This window comes from Tetrao urogallus (genome assembly GCF_951394365.1).
Source record: "Tetrao urogallus genome assembly, chromosome: 14".
NCBI classification, from domain to species: domain Eukaryota; kingdom Metazoa; phylum Chordata; class Aves; order Galliformes; family Phasianidae; genus Tetrao; species Tetrao urogallus.
The window spans coordinates 119,390-144,146 of record NC_136827.1 but is presented as its reverse complement, the minus strand read 5'-3'; the positions used below and the strand labels follow the sequence as shown (position 1 = coordinate 144,146).

General features: G+C 41.1%; 1 protein-coding gene across 3 annotated transcripts in view; it reads left to right on the top strand.

Annotated features, from left to right (window-relative positions):
* ANKHD1 (ankyrin repeat and KH domain containing 1) overlaps positions 1 to 24,757 on the top strand; it is a gene marked incomplete at both ends in the record, with an annotated part of 101,301 nt that overhangs the window by 5,526 nt on the left and 71,018 nt on the right. For all 3 annotated transcript variants that reach the window (XM_079542462.1, XM_079542461.1, XM_079542463.1), the window contains one exon: positions 9,559 to 9,712. In XM_079542462.1, the coding sequence (XP_079398588.1) occupies positions 9,559 to 9,712 (154 nt within the window). The remainder of the gene's footprint in view (positions 1 to 9,558; positions 9,713 to 24,757) is intronic.

Below are 24,757 nucleotides of genomic sequence, written 5' to 3'. Positions count from 1 at the left end.
CATTAAGCTGTTGTTGGAGGGGAGCAGAAGTGACTCTCCACTTGAAACTGAGGAAAGTCTGGCAGGCAAATAAGGCAACTTTCCCAGGCTCATTTCTAAATCATAACTTCATGAAGCAGGTAAAAAACTTCATATGTTTGAGGACTATTTGCAGAACTCAGTGTGTAAGTTGAGTTCCAAAGCTGAAGTTTTGGTAACCTGCTTCATTTTTGCCTGCGTGGATCCTTGTGGATGGGTGGATAACAGCTCAAGTGCACTGTTGCAGATGCTGTCTGAAGTCCTTCTTAAAGCTCATCCTCCTAGCTGAGATGTCTGCTACCATAACTTGAACAAAACACTGATTTCTGAACTGTTATGTGAATTTAAGAATTTTTTGAAAAGTTTTGGCTTGAGGGGTTATTTTTAATGGAAACTTTTTCATTGATACCTCATGACCATGGTCTTCTGTGATTAAAGATTAGTTTAACTTCTAAATGATAAAAATTCTGTTTTCTATAGCCACGGTATAATACCACACTGCTTCTGAATTAGAGGAGAATAGTGGATAGAGGTGAATTAATATTTGGACTTACAGATTAATTTTGTTAGGGTAGCATGGTTGTCTGAGCTATAACCTTTTGGTGCATGTTAGTAATGGAAAGCTCTTTGTTCTGTGTTTATTTTTTCTCCCTCTGGCAACTAGCTCTCCCTATTTGTTGTGGAGGTTTTGTTTTGGGTGTACTCAGAGGGATGCTGAGCAAGTGAGTTCCATGGAAGAAATGCACCATGTTGGAGGATGTTGTCTTCCTTTTACTCTTGCACTTAATTACTTAATGTTAGTTGAGAAAGTGTTGATTTTTTTTTTTTTTTTTTAAGTTCTTAGGTATATTTTCGATTGAAATACTCAAAAACTTCCTCATTTTTATTACAGTGTTCTGCATCTTCTTTTCAGATGTGTATAGAAAGCATTATTATAAAAAATGAAATGAGAGGGTTGGTCCTGTGCTGAATCCTTCTTCTCTTAATTGCTTTTCATGGACTGAGACCACTTATTTTTTGCCCTTCTCTTTTAGGAGGGAGTTATGCAGCTTGTTTTTCAAACTTCTTTTTATCTTCAGCTCTTCCAGAGCACCCCTTCCCTGCAGCAGTGCCCTACACTTGGTGACGTTGCGCAGGGTTGAGTTACTGCGTTGTGTCTGTTGCAGGAGTAGGTGGGAATGAAGACGGGTGGCTGGCTGTTCCCACCAGGAGGAATTTGGAAAGTTGCTAAGCTGTGCCAGTCTGCAGGAGAGGTGATTCACTGTTTGTCAAGTAAAAATTGATGTTTTACTGCATGATGAACGGTGTGCCAGCTGAAAAGTCCCTCTGAATTTTCCTGGGTGTTTTTTTTCTTTTTTCTCTAGGTACTAAGCTTCAACCAGACCCATGCGTTATTCTCATTTGCCTTCAGTAAAACAGAGGGATTACTAATTAACTAAGAGTTTCCTCCAGGAAAATCCCTAACCCTGTTGAACTCTTCCCTTTTCAAATTAATGAATAAAATAATGACCTTACATGGCTAGTAGGTGGCAAATCCACTGTTTGATCCAAGTGGAAGGAGGAGATGGGCTGCTGGGGCTGAGTGATCTGTGCGACATCGTGGCATCCTCGGAGCTCACTGCTCTGGGTGTGTGTGCTTTCAGTGTGACAAGATAGCATGGGGAAAGGGTGTCCATGAAATGGCCACTTAACATCTTGGAATTGTCAGTTAAAGGTCAGTGCTGTGTATGGACTGCACACCTTTTACTTGTTTTTCTCAAGTAGTTACACTTCAAAGCCCTTTTACTGCCGCCTGTAGTTTTCAGTGGAGTGTACTTTAGATGTGTGGGATCTGTGCTGTGTTGTTCAGTATGCTGGGTGTTTTAAATGGCTCTCTGATGGGTCAGTAGTTACGTGATGGATTTTGCTGCTTTTGCAGCGGCAGAGCCCCCACAAACTCATTAATACAGGGCTTGGAAAATGTGTGCCACTAGCTTCGGCTCTGAGAATGGAGGAAAGGCCAGTGTGAATTTCAGTTTGATATGAGCCTGCAGGTAACTTAGCATTTAGGTATTTTGAATGTTGACCCTCCTCTCTGCCTGAAAGAGAGATTGATGTGGGAATGGGTTATCAAATTATTGGACCAGGGTGTATTCACGGGATTCGTACGTATGATTTTGAGTGCTGGATCACTGTATGCCTCTGGAATGATGGCAGACCTGGGAAAGTCATTTGCACTTTAATTAAGCTTGTGTGTTGATATGTGTAAGATGTTTCTTGAAGAGATGGCTCGGAACACTTGCTGTCTCAGTGGGTGTGAGCTTTTACATCAGAATCATAGAATCACATAAACAAATTGAATTTATTTCCCTCGCTTGATTCAATTCCAAACACTAAAACACTTGAGCAAAGAAGCCCTGGCTACGCTGAAACCAGAGACCTGCTTTAGATTGTAGTCAGTTAGAATACTGAGTTGCACCTGTTGTTTCTTGGGCTGACATGTTGGGAAAGAAGAGGGGCTGTTTCTATAGGACTATTTTTCTAATAGGTGCTTACCTGTTATAGCAGTAGATAAAATTGAACACTGAAAACATGACTTAGAGTGGGTTGAAACATGAAAACAAGTAGTGCTTAGTGTAAGTTCTCATTTCAGATAGTAAGATCTGCTTGTCTCCATTTGGTCTTTGGTATGAAGACCATACATGTCATTAACAGGCTCTTGGTTTAGTGTGAATTTTGAATGGCTGTTGGTTTCAGTTCTGTAAATGGCAGCTCCAAGTTGCAAAAGGAGATTCTTCTGTGAATTAGGAAAACTTATTCGTAATTCTGTTTCTTTTTAACAGACATTGACTACATGGTTGCTTTTTTTTTTTTTTTTTTTTTTTAAAGTGACTGAAAGGAGCAGCACTTCCTGTAATAAAATTCTTTTAACATTGCCTGCCTTGTATCAGGAGGGTGCAACCATGGAACTATGGCTATAGTTGTATGTTGGGTCAGCTGTTTTAATAAAAATGAATTGCAGATTTCTTATTTGTGGGCAGATTTGTCCAGAGGCTGACAGATGATATGTGATACAGTGCAGTCCATAGTATCTAAAGCTACTTAAATTGGCGTGGTGTAAGCTAGTGCCTGTAGATTGCTTAAGAGAGGTATTGGGTAAGCAGTTAAATTTGCCTGAATCTTTTGACAGACATTTGATCATGAATCCTGCTTTTGCATTTTCTGTTAGTATTAACACAAGGAGATGGAAACCCTAAGATGATTAATCTCTGGCATGGGAGAGTAGTCCCACACAACCTTAGCTTTTATTTATTCCTTTATCTGCATGTTTCAGGCAGAAGCTGAATCTGTGAGAATTGACTAGTTCCTTGGGGTGCTGGGCTTGAGGTCCTTGGCTAGAGCTGACTTGCTGGAGAGGAGCTGCTTAGGGATGTTGGGTCTGCCTTGCTGCTGGAGCACCTTAGGCCTCCTATGTGGCCACAGGTGAATGCCATCTTCATTTGGTATGTGTCAGCACTAGGCTGCACCACACAGTTTTATGTGCAAATGTCTGACTTCAGGACCAGGACTTTGTGTCTGATATGGTAGCACTGTGTCCACTCTCATGTTACCTTTGTAGCAGCATTTGCAAAACGAATTGCTATTTTGAAATAAGATTAGGGCCCAGTTCTCATAGCTGCTTGCGTCATTATTGAATAACTGCTGAATGTATATTGGAATAGAGGCTGTCTTTCAGATAATCCAGATGTAGTTTAGTCAACTTTCTATTGTAGTTGGAGCTAAATGGGTTTGAGCCATCTGATTGCTGTCAGCAAAAGCAACTCTTTGCAGAGCTCAGGCAGTGTGCAGGTACTAACTAACAGCTCCCCTGAAACTTGGGGTCAGGCAGTTATGAGGGTTGTAGCCGCAAGAAGAGCTAACATGATTTGGTGGCTTGCTCTTTCCAGAAGGAAGATGTTCCAGCTCCTAAATCACTGCCTTTGTAAGCTGGAAATTCAGTAGAGTGGTAGAAAAGTATCAGCTCCCTTTTTTCCCCCTGAGTTTTCTGCCATTTCAGTGTTAATTCATCTCATGAGGATGTTTGATATCTGCCTCACTTGTCATAGGGTGAGCAGTGACTGGAAATGATGCTTCAGCCATGCTGGGCATTCTCTGCTGATGCAGTGATATCTCTAAGTACGTGGTAACTGCTGAGTGCTGGCAGTAGCCCTAGTAAGCACAAGATCCAGAACTGGAAGATATGTGGTGATTAATAGGTTTTAGTGACTTAAATTTTCTTGAGCTGTTTTAAATTGAAGAAACAGCCTTCAGAATTTACAATTCAAACCTTAACGGAGATGGTGTATTTCCATAATTATGGCTGAATTGTCATTGGAGCCATTCATACTGACTCTGAAGTGTTTTTCCCTTAGCTTTGAAGTGCCAAGGGAAGGTAGCATACTGAGGTCCCTCGGGAAGTTATGTGGAAATGTCTGTGTTCCTGCATGCTTTTCTGTCTTTTAACCCTGCTCTTGAGAATGAAATAGTAGTGCCAAGAGTATACCTCAGTACCGGTGTAAGAATATGTGACCGATATTGTTGAGTTTTGAGGGATTGATGTTGAGAAGTACTGCTTATAGCAGAGCTAAGTGAGGCCTGGTACTGTGTGAGTCTGCCCCAGGACTGGGAATGCGGCTGAGGGAGCTGGGATTGTTCAGTGTGGAGGAGGCTCAGGGGAGACCTCATTGCACTGTACAACTTCCTGAAGGGAGGTTGTGGTGCAAAAGGGTCTGGCCTCTTCTCCCAGGCAAATAGTAGGACCCGAGGAAACGGCCAGAAGTTGTACCAGAGGAGGTTTAGGTTGGACATTAGGAAAAACTTTGTCTCTCAAAGGATGGTCGGGCACTGGAATGGCCTGCCCAGGGAGGTGGTGGGGTCACCGTCCCTGGCAGTGTTCAAGAGGTGCCTGGATGAGGAGCTACGAGATATGGTTTAGTGTTTGTGGTACTAATAGGAAAGGGAGGGTGGTTGGACTAGATGATCTTGCAGGTCGTTTCCAACCTTGTGATTCTGTGTGATTCAGTGCCAGCCTTGCACTGTGCAGTCTCCTTGGGCTGATTATTTTCAGTAATTTTGAAGCTGACATTCTTTAAATGTGGTATTCAAACGTGTTTTATGTCAAATTTGAAATACAAACTAAATCACTAATGTTGTGTCATCTGCTGTCTTACCAGTACTCCCAGGGTCTTTAAGTAGGAATGATGATAAGGTAGTAGTCAGATACTGGCGTTCAGTGCAATAAAGAACATGGCAGTGTAAATGTGGGGGTAAGGTTTATTAAACAAAAGCACAGTATATTCCTAGTTTGATTCATAGACAGTGCTGTACATCTTAATTATGAAATGAAAATAGTTTAAATGTAGATGGTCTATTTCCACTTCATGAACTTTCAGCCTGAGATACAGGCTTTCCAAAATAAGCTGGGTCCCTGTGTACGTCAGTATACATTTGAGACACATGCAAATTGAATTGGTATAGAAATAACTAGGAATGGTAACCCAATTCAGAAACTGGGTAGTAGTTTATTGGCAGTGTGATTTTGCTTGAGGGTCTGCAGCCCTGTGGACACTCCAGGTGCAAGGCATGGAGGCCTGGCTCCACAGAAGTGTTTGTTGCTCACTGCAAGTTCTGGGAAGTGATTTCCTAGCAGCTTTGTCCTACCTATGGACTCCCTTTGTCAAGGTGCTCTTCCAGAAGCAGTGGTTTGGCACACAGGAAAGCAAGAGATGGAGTGAGCAGTCCTTGTGGCTGCCCTTGTGTACCAGAGGAGGGATGCACCGGGAGCGGCCTCAGCGGGAGGCATTTCCATCACTGGTCCGTCCTGTCAGGAGCAAGCTGGTGGGAGCAGTCCAAGCTATTCTGGGAAAATACTGCTTTTGTCAGTAACCTGCAACAAAAAAGTAATAATAATTTCAGTGCAGCACCAAAAAGATCAGTTTAGACTTGAAAACAGAAGTGTGCTCCTAACCTTATATGCCTTTGCCAATCTTAGAAGAATGGCTAATGTTATTTTTGATGTTAGCGCTTGCCAAGTTGCCTTTTCGTACCCCTGGCCCGGGGTGAACTTGCGGTATTAATGTATAAATACTGTTGGAGTTGAGTCCAGATAGCTGTGAATGTGGCTGGGGGGGGGAGGACCCCGTGGTGTAACTGGATCTGCAGAGCTGAGGGATTGCTGCAGCCTTTGGCAGGATGTCAGACAAGCCCTTCGTTCTCCTGGGTGAGGTGCAGTGCTGCAGTGGTGCTCAGGTCCCACACAGTGTGTTGGGAATGTTACTGGGAATCGTTCCTGCTCATAATAAGTTTGGGAATTGGAGTGATGTCTTGAGTACGTGTATTCCTGATGAGCCTTACCAAGTAAGGTGCTTATCAACTGCAACTTGCAAAATAATCCAAAAACAGCATGGTGACCAGTGACTCTTTCACTTTGCTACGGATCTGTTTAGGGCGGAGTACCTAAATCTGCAATATGAGTGTTGTATTAAAGTAAAATTTATTTGGTTATGTTTGTTTTTTTTTTTTTGGTAATGTATTTGATATTGTTTGGTTGTTATGTGATCATCATAGGTCGCTTTCGTTCACAAGTGGCATCTTGTTGATGTGGACATTTTTGCTCTGCTGTTAGTGAGAAGGTATTCATCCCCTGTCTGTGTGAGAGACTACAGCTACAGAAACATCAGATGTTCTGACTTGAAAATGCATTGAAACTTCTGAAAGATTGGCAATGGCATGAATGCTTTAACATGTAACATGTGGAATTTCTGTTTTCAGAGTCAAGTTATGTTTGTATTCTGGATATGTTACTAAAACTTACTAAAACAATCAGAACAAAAGCTAATAGTTGATGCTGGTATGAGCTTTGCCTAGGGTGCTGTCAGGCTGTGCAGAGGCTGAAGGATAAGCATGTCAGAAGGCAGTCTGAAAGTTTCTGGGGTATTTGTTGTTCTGATGTGTGGTCGGATTTTCGCATCTTTTGGTACATTGTCAAAAGGGGAGGGGGTTACATAATGTTCAGCAGTGTAATTGGAAAAGGGGAAAACAAACCAAAATGCAGTGCAGTACAGCTGCTTCTATGGACTTCTCCGCTATGTACAGTGTGCAGTCACTTGTATACATGGTGGTATTTTTCTACCCGTTGGTAGGTCACGTGTGCTGTGGCAGCAGGAATAATATTTCTGGTGCATTGAGGAAGCAGAGTTCCCTGTGTAGTCTTAGGGGAGAATAATGAAATACCTTGAAGTGCTCCTGTAGATAATTGTCAGTTTTTCCCCAAGATATCTTTGCTTCAGACCTTATTCCAGCAGGGAGTCCTTATGTGGGCCAGATGAACTTAATCCACATGTGAATTCTGCAGAGGGGAGTTTTAGTGCAGGGATACGTGTCATGAACCAGCAGTGTGCATGTGCAGCCCTGAAGGCCAATGGTGTCTTGGTTTCCATCAGCAGAGGGGTGGCAGCAGGGAGAGGGACAGGATTGTCCAAGTGTGGAAATCCCCAGCACAGGAAAGATGTGGAGCTGTTGGAGAGAGTCTGGAGGAGGGCCACAGAGATGATCTAGGGGCTGGAGCACCTCTCCTAGAAAGTGATAGGACAAGGGGAAATGGTTTTAAACTAAAGGAAGGGATGATTAGATTAGATGTTGGGGGTGGGGGGGGAATTCTAACTGAGAGGGTCCTGAGGTCTTGGAACCGGTTGCTCAGAGAGGTTGTGGTTGCCCTGTCCCTGGAAGTGTTTAAGGCCAGGATGGATGGGGTCCTGGGTAATCTGATCTAGCACCCAGTGTAGTGGCTGGCAACCTTGCCTGTGGGAAGAGGGCTGGAACCTGATGATCCTTGGAGATCCCTTCCAACCCAAGCCATTCTGTTGTTTCTGTGATTTCATTCTATGGTTTTTATGATTTTTGCTGTTTATCGTAAGTAGATCTTCTTGCTTTGCAGTAAAAATGTTTATCACTAATTTAGGTCGTTGATTTTCTGCTTTTCTCCCTCTTGGCTCTTAACACTGACCATTCTCTTTGTTTTAAGACTTTCGTGTCTTGTCTGGGATTAATTTAGGAGACTTGCTGCTTAAAGCTGTAGGTCACAGCCTGCTGTCTGACCTTTAATGTTTGTGTGTGGACATGCAAGGTACAGTTCCTGTAAGTTAGGCAACATCGTGCAGATGTGGGACTAACAATCTGTTTTCCTGAAAGCTACTCTTACCACCTCCTTCAGTGAATGCAGTTCTCGTTGTATTCATGTGTGACCATTGCATTGCACTGGGCACCTGCTGATTGGGATAATGTTACGGGACGTTTACATATTAACAAGGGACAGACATTAACTCAGGTGATCTTGAATAGCAGTGTTACATGCAGCTTTCCAGACTCATGAACACCCTTCATGTGATGGGGTGTTTTACCGAGCTTGTTGTTGGGCCTGCTTTGATTTTTGAAGCACGAACTGTACGTTTCCCAAAGCGTTGTGTGATAGCACTGGATGTGGTGGTTGCTTACTGCTGATATGGAAGAGATAGTGGAAAGAATTAAGGGAAAACAGAGGAAGGAAGATGGGATTGGGATGTGGAGTGAGAAAGGACAGCAACATGTATGTCTCATTTCTGATGGATACCAAAGACACCAGTAGCATTGAATGGATAATTATGGAATGATATCCCTGTTTTGATGTAAAAATATTGCTGAAAATAGAAGGAGTTTTGTCTGCACTTGAGACAGATTCTGAAATGTAGTTCTGTTCTCATTAGAGTATGAGTCAGGTATCCTCCTTGTTTACGCCGGCAAGCTGTCCTAAAACTACATTGTGTTATGTTGAGTAATTCCATGAGCTTGTGTTTGGAGATCACGTGGACTGGCAATGGGACAGCATTATTGCTGCTTCGTTGGAGTACCTGCTTGTTTAATTGTTCTGTGTATCTGATCTGGTCTAGAAAATGTTGATGACTGGGGTAATATTAAGTGCCAGTGTGGAAACAATTGTTCTGGTTTGAATCGTCATTGACTATCTTGTTTGTATTCAAAACAGAAAATCCTTGTGCAGTGTTAGTTGAAATAATATTTTAGAAGGGAACTGAAAGGTATTTTGGGAAATCATTGGGTCCATTCCTGGCTTTCAGAAAGGTTCAGCTGTACTGAAGTCATTACTGGTGGCTGTTTTCTGTAATAACAAAGTGCATTTCTGCTGACAAAGGTGCCACAGCTCCTTGTGGCAGTCTGTTCTGCTGGTTAACTGTGCAAACATCCATAACATTTATTTTCAGTATTTAATCTGAGTTGGTCTTGCTGTAGTTTCAGCTCTTGTCAGTTATTATTTTTAGGATAAGCTATTTCTCGTGTAGAGTTCTTTATTTTAGCATTTCATCTACCTTTCTAGTGAGTTGACCAAATAACTTCTAAGGTTCTATCTAATAATTTGTATGCTTCAAGTATTATGATATTACAGTTAAATTCCTTTATATATTTTGTGATTTCTAGATTTGTTATAAAATGTGAAAAATGGTAAAACTGTTTATCTAACTTGTCAAACAGGTTGAATCATTTATTTTGGACCAAGAAGATCTTGATAACCCTGTACTTAAAACCACATCAGAGTTGTTCTTATCGAGCGCTGCAGAAGGTGCGGACTTGAGAGCTGTGGATCCAGAAACGCAAGCAAGACTAGAAGCCTTACTGGAGGCAGCAGGTACTTTATTTGTGCAGTATTTTACTTTTTTTCTGAAAATAACTTGCACACAGGCCTGGCAACCTGTAAATTTTGACCCTAGTGAAGTCCAGGAACTTACTGTGATGATGTGAATATGAGCATAACAATAAGCGTATAATTCTTACAGGCGCTGAGGGTTTCTTGGTTCACTGTTTCTGTATGCATAAGGTTAGAAAGGTTCATTTGAGTGAAGTGGTGTTTCACTGACCAGGTGATATTACATGTGTACCTGAGGGAGGGTTACAGAGGAGAGAAAGAGAGAAGGAAAACAGTATCTTTCTTTGTGCTGCTTTGTTCAGTATATAACTATTAACGAATTACTCCAGAAAATTACGGATGAAATAGTAGTTACTGTTTGAATTTCACAAAAATCTGTTTTGATTCTGTAGGCCTGTGATATGGATTTTGAAAAATACAGATTTAATGCTCTTGCTACAGAAACAGACTAGATAAAAACAGTGACTTACTTACATTTGTTTCTTCTATGGTAGAGCTTGACTAATGAAGTCTTTCCAAATTTTGTGTCACAGATATTTGCAGTGAAATTGGAAGTGACTCGTCTTTCCAAAACTGAAGGACAAAAAGTTGTGAAAACCCTGCTTTGAAACAAATCCCATTTGATCGTTATGCATATATATTCTGAATTTTTTGACCAGTCTTAGGAAATAGAAACAGTAGTATTTGTTTGCAAGTGTTTAGGCATAATGCTGTCTACAGTCTTAAGGAACGTCAGGATGAAGAAACAAAGAGAGCAAGGGATTTGCTTTGCATTTTGAATGTGAAAAGAATTATATACCTTTTTGTCAGCAGAAAATTGCAACGCCTTAATTAAAGGTGGACCTCTAAAATTAATCAAACTGGGTGTAACTGTTGTGGCTCAAACTTTGCTTTGCAGGGAAGATAGAATATATCTGGGATTTTCTGGACACTCAAGAATATTTGTGTAATGGACCCCTTTTTTCATTTAATGAAAATCAGTCGCAGTTCCTCTCAAGTTCCTCTCAGGTACCTGATGGCTGATGTGTCCTAAAACCTACTGCTAGCTTTATAAATTGTCCATGGAAATAGCTGATGGCTGGTGTAAGCACATACCTCAACTACCCTCACATCTTACTCGAAGGTTAAAATGTTCAAAATGATTTCACATTTTTTGACATACGTGTGTGTGTATGTTTATGTGTATGTATATACACAATGTATCATTGCTTTTTATTATGTTTGTGAGACTGCTTCCTTTAGGTTTCTAGATAGCAGTTTGCTGCTTGTCCACAGGATTAGATGAATCATTTTTAATCTGGCAGTCCCATGCTTTGATTTCCTATATGTTTGAGTATTTCCTAATACTCAGACTGCAGACAGTGGACAGAATAGAAAAGTAAACTTGTTGGAGGGCTTTTTTTGGGCTCCATCTCCTTCTCAAATAGACAGGACAAAATTCATGCCATTTGATCAGTTGATGAGTGTGTGAGGTTGAAAGACCAAAAGCACTCATGAAGAAGTCGACCAGTTAAGGATTTCTTGTCTGTACCACTGTGAATTTGAACACTGAAAATATCTGAACACGAAAAATATTGAAAGAAAACACTGAGGGCCTAGTAGCTTATTGATAAAAGCTGTACATTGAAGGTGACTGGAAAATAAGCTTGTGCTTCTGGGAGATGTTTTAGATGTTTTTGCAGGGGTTTGCACTGATCTGGGTAATTTGTCTGAAAATGCCCTTCCAAGTCTTAAGTAAGGTATTCAGGCACAACAAACCAAACAGCTCACTGGTGTGATTTTGTTTTGCAGTTTGACAGTGAAGGCAATTTCTCTTGTCACTTTAGAGACATTTTAGTCATATTTTATTTTCCTACAGTAAGTATAGCTTGTAAAATAAATAAATAAATAATAACTAAAAAAAAAAAAAAAAAAAAAGTGACAGCACTGCTGCTGGAACAGGTAGTTTAGTTCTAGTTTGTCTGATGTTGTTTCCAGGGTCCTTGGCTTTCATTGCTGTGATTCCTCTCTCCTGTGTGAGGCTTATCCCAACTTGCAACAGGGAGAACAGGTGGTCATGCATATGTCTCAGATTTGAGTGTTTTTCAGATGCAGGGTTCATGGCTGTGGCCTTAGGATCTTAATTTTGACTTGCAAAACTAGTTCTGCTTATTCTTCCAGAATTCCTTAATGCTCAGATCTCATGTGAATGTTGATTGTTAATTCTAGGAAGTAAGTAGCAATTGCAGCCAGACGAAATATTCTTTTTCATGTCACTTACACAGGAGTGTTTTTGTTTGTTTTTTTTTCCCCCCAACCATTCCATGCTTCTTACTACAACTTGTGTGTGGTTTTTGTAGCTCTTTTGATTTGAGAACTGATTAGCCTGTGTGTGGAGATGTAGAGGTCTTATTTGGTTGAGCTGCCTAAAAGTGTTTCTATATATTGTATTTACCTATCCTAATAGCTTAGTTTATTTCTTTAGTTTCTCTTTTCAAGATGACTTGACTTCTGCAAACACATAATATTTTGAGTGGCAACAGCTTAAACTACAGTTTGTAGTGTGAGAGCTGTGTTTAATTCCCCTTTGTTAAAACAAAGCAGCAAATGTGCACTCGCACTGGCGTGCATGCAGGCAAACAGCAGTTCCTTGCGTTTGCTAGGACCTCCAAAACCCTGATTCATTAGCTTCAATTTCAACGATGAAGCTTCCTTTCATAGTCTGCTTGAGCAAAGCATAGGCGCTTCGTTAATGAAAATCCACCTTTTAAAGATAAATTTTTGAGAAACAAACTTGACGCGCTATTTTGAATTCTGAGAGAGACCTTACTGTTCTAAAGCTATATGTTTGTTGTTTTCATTTTCAGGAAAAGCAAGTGAATCCAGTTGTGAAGCTCTTCTAAACAAGCCAAGGGTTCTGAGTGTATGCAGTTTTTATTGCTGGTAGCAAGGAAGGGATTTATACCTAGAGTGAACTTATGGAAAGAGATCACTGTTTGGAGATGTTTCAGTTTTTCAGGCTGTTATTAAAGTGATTCTTTGTATTCTGATGCTGGGTTCATGTTCTGAAACATTCAGCTCCACTGCTAATTAGGGCAGTGTTGATCTCTTAAAATAATATTTCAGCTCTAAAAAATAATGCTGCTTTTGCTGACTTTCAGTGAGGTTGCATATTAAATTTCTTTTTTTAGAGATGATAGTTGGCACCTGGATGATGAAAGCTCTTTGGTGCTGTGAATGAATGGGTTTAACGTTGGTGCAGGAGCCTTTTACCTTCTTTAATCCATCCTGGTACCTTAGCAGGAACAGAGCTCCTGCTTTTGATGGATTCCTCAGTGGTCCCTAGGCATGTTTTCTTAGGAGGGCAAACTAATCCTCAAAATAAGAGCAGGGGAATATTTAGCAGATAAAAGCTGGTTTGTGTTCTGGTCCCTCCTTTTATAGGTATCAGGACTGGAAAGTGGCTTGCTTACATAGTGCAGTGCTCTCAAGAGGAGTAAAAGTTTGTCCTTAAAGAGAAGGATACTGGTTGAGTGGAAGTCCTGTTGCCTGTTTGGTGTATCCCACACCTGAAACATGGAGTACCATGGGAAATTTTACAACATCAAAATGCCAATCCCTGCAGTTGAAGTACTCCATTCATAATGTTTCAGTATGGCATTGCTGAGCTTTTTGGTAAGCAGCGTTGAATGCTCCTGAACAGTTTAGTAACTTGAGTAATGTGCTCCCTATGTTTCTGAATTTTCTCAAAAAAGAGATAGAGAAGAAAGTGGTAAATATATGTATATGTGTTTTTTTCTTCTTTTTTCTAGCATTAGAGTGCTCTCTATTCCTGAGAGTTATCAGAACTCAACTAGTTGTATTCAAGGAGACAAAACTAACTGCCCCTTGCCATCTTGGTGTTCAGTTGGTGCATACTCTTCACACCGGGGTGGCTCTGGGGTCCTGGCTGCAGGTACACTAGTCTGATGTCGGACTTGTGAGTACAGGTCATGTAATCATGCTCAGGGCATGTAATAGGGTAGTGTTGGAAAATGGCTTGTTCCAAAAGAGGCCATGAAGGTGATGGAAATGTCTATCCTATGGAGAGAGACTGAGGGAGCTGGGCTTGTTCAGCCTAAAAAAAGAGAAGACTTTTTCAGGCTGAGCTGGGGTGAGCTCATTTTGGCCTTCTAGTACCTGAAGGGAGCTTATAATCAGGATGGAGAAAGACTTTTTACATGGGCAGACAGTAATAGAACAGAAGAGAATGGTTTCGATCTCAAAGGTGGAGATTTAATTTAGAAGGTAGGAATTGGCTGTGGTGTTCCATCCCTGGAGATGCCCCAGGCCATGGATGGGCTCTGGGCAGCCTAATCTGGGGAGGGAATAGACAAGCCATGGAGAGGTGGGGCCGGGGGGCTCTAAGAAGCCTTCCAACCCAAATGTTCTGTGATTTCATGATTGACTTCTTCAGATATGCTCAAACAGGAGCACAGTTGTATTTCAGCAGAAAGGAAGGATGTCTCTGGATATGACTGAGGGTGACTAGAGACCCCTGTGCAAATGAAGTTTTAGTGTGCTTGAGACTCTGGGAAATCAAATGTAGTGTAATTTTTTTTTAAATAAATGGTCAAAGAGAATTTTTTTTTTCTTTTTTTTTTCCCACAAATGTCTGTTCAGACAACAGGTGTGCCTTTACAAGAGGCACACAGTGCAACACAGGTGTTGCCTCTGACTGTCTGGCAGCACTGCTGTGCTGTGCAGGTGGCAGAGTGCTGGCACAGCGACTGGAGATGCTGTGGGGTCTCCTCCTGGTAGATCTCTGAAGCTGAATGGATGCTGAACACCCTGCTTTGGGTGGCCCTGCTGGGGCCTGGCTGAGCCAGATGGACCCAGAGGTCCCCACCAGCCTCAGCTGTGCTGTAGATCTGGAGGATCTTGGTCGTTGATTTGGAAATAAGAGCTTGAAGCTTTTATTTGAAAAACCATTAGGATGAAAGGCAAGGAGGTGAGGGAAGCAGGTGGTATGTTCTGGAACTGGGGGCAGCAATAAGTGAAAGTAATTGCCAACTAAGTGGAAATACAAAACACAGGTCAAAATGCGAGTGGGCCTGGACAAAATCTGCCTGCTTTAGGATAAACTGAAATAGTAGAGTGAGATTCAGCAAGTGTATAATTGAATGCTTTCCAGCGTCTATATGTATCTGTATACCCACTAGTTATACTGTCAACCAAAACGGCGTTTTGTGATGTGAACAGAAGCATTCATTATTCACTAACATCGCTTTTTCCAATAAAATGGATTTAAAGAAGAAAAAGCTTTTCCTCCAACATTAGAGGACCTGAACGGGATTTGTGATCCAACACTATGGCAGAGTCTGCTATGATCTAAAAGAGAGATTTAAAAGATTTGTGGCCTGCTTTCATCCTGCATCTGTGTGTCATGGTTCTATGTTTTTTGTTTGTTTGTTTGTTTGTTTGTTTTTATTTTTGGGTTTCAGTATTCCACATCAAAGAAGTCCCGGGACCGAGTCAAACCTGAAAAGCTTGGAACGGCTAGGAAAGCACCCTCCAGCACCCACTGCAAGGCAGCAAGAGAGCGCCCCCCCCCACCCGGAAGGGTCAGATCCCGTGATTACTTCTGTAATGTACAGGGATAGGTACCTGGGATTGGGCATTAACACTTTAATACCCTGTACACTACATGATGTTTTGATGTGGAATACTGAAACCCAAAAATAAAAACAAACAAACAAAAAAAAAAACCATAGAACCATGACACTGTGTCACTTTGGGAAGCATTGAAGCCTGAAGGGGGGTACATTCTCTGATCTTTCTTATAGTAAAAGATTTATATTTGAACCTGGTGTTTATTTTCTGGGGGTTGATGAGTAACTTACCTGTGATTTTTAAATGGAGGTGTGCCTCTCATACGTTATAAGCTTAACCTCTAATGAGTTATCTAGGTTCTACTCCAAACTGTAGAAGCTACAAATTGGGAGATATAGGAGACGTGGAAGATTCATTCATGTTTATCAATTTAATGACTGCAAATATATGCTTGTAGAATGTAGTGAATACCTTTCTGGATTTATTTCAGTATTATTGATTTTAAAAAATGGAGTTATTATTAGGGGAATCTAAGAGAGGAGTGCTGGAACTGAAGCAAAGATTAAACCTTACTATTGAGTCGTGTCAATAACAGATATGAAGCATGTTCAGGCTTCCTCAGCACATCAAAAGCCTCGCCTTGGTTTGAGCCACTGTTGTTACTGAACGGTTGTTTTTAAATCATGGAAGCCTTTTTAATCTCAATTTGCTCAATTTGAAATACTTGTGTTACGTGGGCATGGTACATGAATCAAATAAGCAGAACAATTTTCATCAGTAGGCTTCGTTCTAGGATAGAAGGTCAGGGCTGTGCTACTACTTAAATCACCAGTGTTTAGTAACTGGAATACTTTTGCCTTTTGAGATATTGGCACATTACAGTGACTTGCTCATTTTCTTTCTTCACCACCTAAAGATTCAGAATGGGAAGGAATATATGGTACGTGAAACCTACAGATGTGTTGTGCTTTTGAATACGTTGGATAAACTATCTGAATTTTGTGCATGTAATTATTAATATTATATTTTGCTAAGATTTTGCATGATTGAAATACTTTTTTTCTAATCTTAGTCATTCAGATTAGAAAAAGTTGAGTCTAATCCTGCTTTTGAAAAATTAACTTCCATACTTGAAAAGTGTTTTGAAGTGTTTCGAAGACTTCTCATTTATGTGGTTCTTTTTCAGGTGGATTTTGTTGTGAAGAGCAGTTTAGTTTTAACCTGATGCTTCTAGGTATCAAACAGTTCTCAGGTCAAATATGATAACTTAGCAATGTTTTTGGAATTCTTTTCTTTGACAGAGATGATTCCAAGATTTTAACTTTCCCTCAACAGGATGTGGTGGCAGGGAAAGACCAGACAATCACTGATGAGAGTACGACTCAGTCTCTTTAGTTAGCTGCTTGAGTGTCAGTGGTCAGCGCTAATTAGTAGTGCATTGTTACTACACTGTAAAGTTATGCAATTCTCATTCTTGCAAGGCTTTTTTTTTTTTTTTTTTTTTTGAGTCCTAGATTTTTTTTTATTAACTCAACTTTTCCCTTGTTTTACTTCTGCTGTATTTTATTTTTTCTATAAGCTGGATTCTTCTGCAAGGCAAATTCCCTGTCACTCCCCTCTTATAATACAGGGATATTTCTGAACAAAAGCCTTTTCCAATTTGTATTATTTCTAGGATGTGTTAGCTTAATGCTTCAAGTAGCCTCAGCCAGAGCTCAAAAGCAGGGACAGTTCAGGCAGGAGAAAAGAGCCAGTGCTCTACTGACAGTCCTCCTTGGTGTGTGGATTGAATTGGAGTTCAGTCTGTACTGAATGGAAATCCCATGTGTGTGCTCCTTCACTAGTCAGCCTGAACAGGGCATTTCCCCCTATGTAGTGGGGAAAAGCTTACGCTGGACCTTGTGTGCTGCAAGCTCAGGCCTAAGTGTTAGGTTCTGCAGCTAGTGTTGGAGAGCTGGGGTCTGGTGAGGCTTTCTGGGTGCTGCCCATACATTGATGCAATGCAGAGAAACACAAATTTTCGTCATCTTCAGTTTTACTCTTGTTACAGCTAGTAAATAAGGATAGTGGATAGCAGTACTGCATAGTTATATGGCCTTGTGAACCCTTAAACTCATCTTGATGAGGCTTTTCTGCTAATGCATTCAGAATAGAAAAATGTGTTCTTTCTTGAACGTGGGTCGTGGTAAAATAGATTACACGGATTCTTTCCAAAGGGAGTAGCATCCAGATTTTGATTATCCTGTACTCTGAAATCTACTGTGGCATTCCTACAATCATATCTGCAGAATGTTTTGTTGCGTAGTGTGCATTTAATGACAATACACTGAAAGGCTGTAGATCTTTGATTGTAGGGAGATTTTATGAGCAGTTTCTCAAATGTTTGTTCTGGACTGGTTAAGATCCAGGGGTCAGTACTGGGGCCTGTCTTGTTCAATATCTTCACTGATGACCTGAATGAGTGCATGGAGTGCACCTTCAGTAAGTTTGCAGATGATACTGAGTTGGCAGGAGGTGTTGGTCTGCCTGGCGGTAGGAAGGCCCTGGACACAGGGATCTGGACAGGCTGATTGCTGGGCGCAGGCCAGTGGGATGAAGTTGAACAAGACCAAGGGCCGGTCCTGCACTTGGCCACAATAACCCTAGGCAATACCATAGGCTTGGAGCGCAGTGGCTGGAAGACTGTGTGGAAGAAGCGGACCTGGGAGTGTTGGTTGATGCTCAGCTGAACACGAGCCAGCAGTGTGCCCGGGTGGCCAAGGAGGCCAATGGCATCCTGGCTTGTGTCAGAAATAGTGCAGCCAGCAGGAGCAGGGAGTGATCATCCCTCTGTACTCAGCTCTGGTGAGGCTGCACCTCAAGTACTGTGTCCAGTTTTGGGTCCCTCCCTACAAGAAAGAGATGGAGGCCCTGGAACATGTCCAGAGAAGGGCAGCAAAGCTGGTGAGGGGTCTGGAGCACAGGCCTTATGAGGAGAGGCTAAGGGAATGGGGGTTGCTCATCCTGGAGAAGAGGAGGCTCAGGGGTGACTTTATGGCTCTCTACAGCTGTCTGAGTGGGAGGAATCTCTGTCTCTGGAGGCGTTCAAGAAGTGTTTAGATGTTGTACTGAGGGATGTGGTTTAGTGTGAAATATTGGTGATACGTGGATGGTTGGACTGGATGATGTTGGAGATCTTTTCCAACCTTGGTGATTTTTTGAAACGTGGAATTGTACACAATTTGGTGCTATACGTCATTAGACTGATTATATGGTTTTTTTTTTTTTTTTAATAGGTAAGGTAGTTGGTCACCCCTGATAATACTTGAATATTTTCACTTGGTTTAGCATACTGAGTGAGTGGCTGGAAGTCCATGGCTTCTGGGATAAGCTGCTATTGACATGGGCCTTCTAGGGACCTCTTGGTTCTCTTCTCAAAAACATACAGTTGTTTGAAGTTGTTTTTGTTCCATGTAGTTGCTGACTTATACCAGAGCCAATTTCTAGTTCTTAGGAGCATTTACTATCCATTTGGACTTAGTTTCTCACTGAATGCTAAAAATTTGGAATGCAAGTGGAATATTTACTTACAAATTGCCTTCAAAGTTTATTTGAAGTCTCTTCCTTCATTGTGGGTGTGTATCTTGCTGTTAGTCTCCATAGGACAATGATCCTTTTGCTCCATAAGCCATTAGTATGGAATTCCGTGCTTTGCTCCTTCTACCATGAAACAGGTGAAGGTGTCTGGAAAGAGTGGGTGCAGGTGATGGGTTAATGGTAGGACTAGATGATTTTAGTGGTCTTTTCTAACCTTAGTGATTTTGTGAAAGTAACTTGTTTTTCAAAAGTCAGAAGACCTCAGACAGATATAATATTTGGCTTAGAATGCTAGCAGTCAAGAATAGGAATTTTATGAGCCTTGTACAGCGTGAATGGATATTGATGTTTTCCTGTAGTTTCTCTTGGGAGTTCTCAGGGGTAGGTGGTTGTCTTTTCCTTGTGCTTTTTACATCTCACAGCAGACTTTGGTTTCCATGTTCCTTGTTTCCAGGTTTCAGCAGTAGTCTTAGTTTTTTGAGGTGTATTTTCCATGTTTTTGGAAGCAGGCACTTGAAATGAGGCAGTGCTAACTTTTACTTATCATAGAATCATAGAATCGCAAGGTTGGAAACGACCTGCAAGATCATCTAGTCCAGCCCCCCTCCCATTCCTATTAGTACCACAAGCTACTAAACCATCTCTCGTAGCTCCTCATCCAGGCTCCTCTTGAACACTGCCAGGAATGGCGACTCCACCACCTCCCTGGGCAGCCATTCCAGTGCCTGACCACCCTCTGAGAGAAAAAGTTTTTCCTAATGTCCAACCTAAACTTCCTCTGGTACAACTTCTGGCCGTTTCCTCGGGTCCTATTATTTGCCTGGGAGAAGAGGCCAGACCCTTTTGCACCACAACCTCCCTTCAGGAAGTTGTACAGTGCAATGAGGTTCATGAGGCACTAAAAGAAAAATCAGGGATTAAAGAAGAGATGCCTGTTCTTCACCTTGGTGTATTTCTATACAGTAATGAACCTTGTTCTTTCATATTGACTGGCGTGAAGTAGAGAATTTGAGATATGATGGTTTTTACTTCTGGGTCATTAATGAAGTTGCTGCTTTTATTGCATTACAGGTAGGTATGGTAAGCGCTGCAATCAAAACAAATTCCCCAAGAAGGATTTTGGGCTTTAAAGTACTTTTAAAGCACTCCAAAGTAATTCGATTTTCTTTCCTCAATGTCTAGTCTGGATACTGTCTTTGAGTACAAGTTTGTCTAAACTGTTGCCCAAACCTGTGAATTTGGAGCCTTTCTGCCCTGATTATAGCTGGGATGCTCAGGAGCTGGTAGCAGTGTGCTCATTTAGTGCTGCGCCCTGTCAGGACCTGGCTGAGCTCATGGCTACAGGGCTGCAGGCAGGTGACTTGCTTGGCTCTGGGGCAGATGTGCTGAGTCTGCCTTTTGGCCTCTGTCCATTTAAAGCTGAACAAAGCCACACAGACAATGCAACTTGCAGTCAGTGATTCTCTTAGATAATCACAGTGGTATTGTCAAGTATGGTACAGCCAGAAATGTGTTTGTGTACATGAATGTGCTTCAGTACTTGCTAGTGCATGGTCCTGAAAAAGATGTTGCTGGACCTTGCAGGAGGCAGCTGTATAGGGAAGAGAAGGCTCAGTATTGGAAAAGGCTGCAGACAGCCAGGAGTCAATGGCAGCACTGCTGCTGTGGCAGATCTTTCTGAATGTGCTGCAGGTTTAGGCTGGGGAAAAACAAAAAATAAACAAGTAGACCCAAACAAATAAATAGCAAACAGGCCATTGAAAAAAGAAATTCAAATAGGAAGTGAAAACCTCCTATTTAATATACAGTATCTCCTGTTTACTCTTGGCTCCAGAGCAAATTCACGTCCCTGGTAAAGTGGGAGTTTGTAAACGCTACTGTGCTAACTAAAGTTAGCTACTAAAGCTAACGGAAGTACATAACTGAAGTTTATGTAGTGAAGGAAAGCTGGCAAGATACTGTGAGTTTTTGATAAAATTCAGAATCTTTTTTCCCTAAATATAGGGAAAAATAATAGGGATGCTTAGTAAGACATTAGACCTTTACAGCGTGATAGTAGGAAAAAAAATCTGCTTTGTGGCTTTCAGCAGTTGTAGTCAGGTTGAGTTCCAGCTGCCCCAGAGTTAGACCGGCTTTTTTTCTGACTCTTTCCTATTACATTTCTTACCGTCAGTTTTTGGAGGTTGCATTTTTTGCTGATCTGGTCTTTTACTTTTGCTGTTAAGTCATTATATGTAAACAGAAGCTTTCTCTTCCTCCAAGCCCAAATTTGAATGTCTCTATGGAGATTTGATTTGGCTTGGAATCTAGAACTCAAATAATGAGTTTGAAAGAAATCTTCAAATGCTACACATAGAAAAGATCTAGTTTAACTTCCAAAGTCAGGCTTTTTGGAGACAGTTTCTTTTTCCTGCAAAAAAATCTTGGGACTGGAGAGAGTGCTTCTTTCTTACCTCCCATCTTGTTGCCTGTTCGGTGTGTTAGCTGAGCAGATGCTTTGGCCGGCAGGGATACTGTGGGATCAATGTTAAAAGCGAGCAGTTACATGTCAATTGAATTCTAGCTATTGGTGGTCGATAGAGAGTAAGAATTTCTGTCTTTCTGTCTAAGAATTCCTGTGTAATAGCTTTCAGCACTTACTAAATATTTTTTGCCTTAATTGGTTGTAGTATTTCATAGGTGTGAGATAGGTACTCATTAGATACTGGATCAAAGCTTTAAATATTTTTAAAAAGAAAAAAAAAGTTGAATACTTCAGACCAATCTAGAACAAGTGTGTTCTTATTTTTCGCTTATTTGCTAGAAGAAATACAATTGCTTTCTGATACTTAAATGCAATTCTTCAGGCTTTGTGTTGGTTTGCTTTCCTTAAAGCAATTTGGTCATTGAACTGTTTAGTTGGGAAGGTAAACTTACTGTGTTATTACTTTTCTCCTAATCGTAGTTGCTTCTCTGAAAAAGAGGTGATCTGAGGGTAGATACCTGTCCCAGGCACTTATCTACAGTGAGATGGGTGAAAGCCATTTGTTCTCTGAGACGTTTCTGCCTTCTGTGCTTACTGCTGGAGCGTCCACCCCTGCATTGCCAAAGCAGCATCTGCAGCTCCTGTGCAGTTGCATGCTGTTATTTGCTTCAGCAGTGCTGAAGGACTTGTGATGCTGTGCAAGAACACAAGTAGCAGGGCTCCAGCTGTGGGGAAAAAAACTTTCTGGAGAAGAGGTTGCAGTTTGTAAAGAGCAAGACTTACTAACAGATGTCAGAGAAAACTGTTTTCTGTGTGAGCATCTATCTGTAAAATATTCAGGTGTGAATTTTGCATCTGATGAGTACGGAAAATGGTTTATAAACTAATGTAGGAATAGCGTGTGATGCTTCTGTATTAACTACGTGAATAGAAAGCAAGTGCATTTGATTGCTTGATCAGTAAGATTTTATGCACATGCAGATCAGTGGTGAGCACATCTGGATGTCTGGGTTCCCATAATGAATCAGAAGCATCAAAAATTGTATCTGGTAGCTTGTCACCTTGCACTTGAATTAATGTTTCTTTGATAGGGCTAAAATGAGGAAAGCCTTGAAAGATGAAAAAGTTGTATTTCTTTTTACAAAGGTAAAAGAAATAATAATAATAATAATAGAAGGAAATCTAGCTATTTGGACATTGTGAATGACCATCGCAGAGCGATGGTAGCTGAGGTAACCTAGTGGCTGTTTGCTGTCACCATCAAGCAGGAATTCTTCAGTTTCTAGCTACATAGTTTTCTCTCATGGCTTCTGGTGTTTGCTAGGCCACTTAGTAGCCATGTTCACCTTGGAGTTCACATTCAACTTGTTATTCTGGCAGACAGCTCTGGGCAGAAAAATGTTGAAACCTTACATGCAGGAAAGTGTCTTAAATGAGAAAATTCTGAGAAACACAACTATTTTTCAGGGACATTTTTTGGGAAGAAGCTGGGAGGAGTGTAAAGCTTCTATGAGTTTGTTATCTATGGTCTAAATATTTCACTGCTAGGTAATAAAAATGTCTGTGGTTACAATTGAGATGTTCTCTTTTCTCCTGCCGGATGTTTTTTTTTCCTCCACCTTACTCCTGCTCTTCCTTCTCTCTTTCCCCAGTCAAGCCAAATCTACTTTTACAAACTTCTTGTGATTTTTGAGGGCATGTTTCAGAGATGCCAGGATTTTAAATAGTAGTGCTGTCATTGTCTTTTTTTTTTTTTTTTTTTTCCTGAGTTAGGCACAACTTCAAGTTTCCTTTGCACTGCACTGAGGAGCTCTTCTGGCCCCCATAGCAGCTCCTTTTGTCACAGGAACTCTTAAGCCAGTCCAGCTATTTGCAGGAGAATTCTTTAGTTCGTTTAATACTGTTTGGAAGACTTACTTGAGTTAAGCAAAGTCTTCCTACTGTTAGTTGGATTGCCTCTGGTGCCTAAGTTTGTTATCCTCTTTTGTCCTGTGTTTCTGGTACTATTCATGGAGAAGACGACTCTTTCTCCTATGAAGGTACCGCGCTTGAGAAAACTTGAAGCTGTTCTGTGGCTGTGTGGGATTGCAGAGTCCGTGATGGAGTCTTGACAGTTGTGCAGTGTAGGATCTTCTAGAGAGACCTGCTGGAGGACTGCTTGCTGTTACTCTGTGCTGGCTGGCCACAGGCTGCCTTGGGTCTGATGGGCCAGCTGGGCAGACACAGCTGCTCAAATGCATCCTGAAAGTGCCATGTTCAGTTAACCCCCTTGGATCAGCTCTGAGACGTATGGAATACACACTGCTTCCATGAAGACGCTTGAAATGTTTGCCTGGGTAGAGATACAGCTTCTGTGAAGGTTAGGATGCTAAAAAAGGCTGTTAATCCTTAACTACAGCAGTGTGAAGAACTGAAACATTAGGAAGTCTTATGGCCAGCTTTGGCTGTGTGTGTGGGGTGATCAGATAAAAACTTCAATCGAATTTTTTTTTTTTATTATTATTTTTATTATTATTATTTTTTTTTTATTTGCCTGTTTTGTTTGCAGGAATCCCATGAGACCATAAAAGCTCAGTCTGTCTTAGTTGATTTCTGAATTGAGGTTTACTGAGTATGCTCATCCATAATGTCATGTCAGAACGATGCATTTACCTTGCCACATGATTGGTTTCAAGCAGAAGTGCTGAACTTCTCTCATCATCTCAGGAAGATGTTGGGAAAACTTATGCTTAAGCACAAACAAGTCTTTGTATCTAGTTCCATATGAAAGAATGCCTTCCAGCTGAGAAATTTTGCTGTGAGGAAATGAGAATGGTTTCTTGCTGAAGTCTCTTCTGTTTGGAGTTTCTCCCAAATCTAGAGCTTGCAAGAGGGGAACAAATAGTGAATGGAAGATTCTATACCTTAGATGCACTTATCTTTTCTAGAGGCTAGGATCTTACTGATGTGTGACTTTTGAGCTATCATGACTTTGGGGTGTGGTTTAAATATTTGTTCACTTGATTTGATCTTAGAAAGACTTTGGAGACAGGAGAGACTTGCATTGAAGGAGAAGATTGTTATCTTTCAGCGAGCTCTGAAAATACAAGGCATGAAAAGAGGGCAGTTAACAGAGGGAAAAATAATAACGTGCTGCACAATCATCTCTGATAGTTGGCATTCTTGCATATGTGCCGTTGTGCTAGAGAAAGCTGTGAATGCCAAACACTGTAGTTTTTAGTTTAGCCATTTTCAGAGGGTCCTTATCAATTTTGTGACTCGGTAGAGTGCTAGTGAGACTTCAATAACATGAGAAGTTGAGTTAATCTTGCACTTAAATGATCATGAGTGTGGAGAATCTTCTGGAGAATGCTTTTAGTTTTCAAAGGATGAGAGGAGCCTAGAAAATCTGATTATTGCATGAGATATTTTAATCA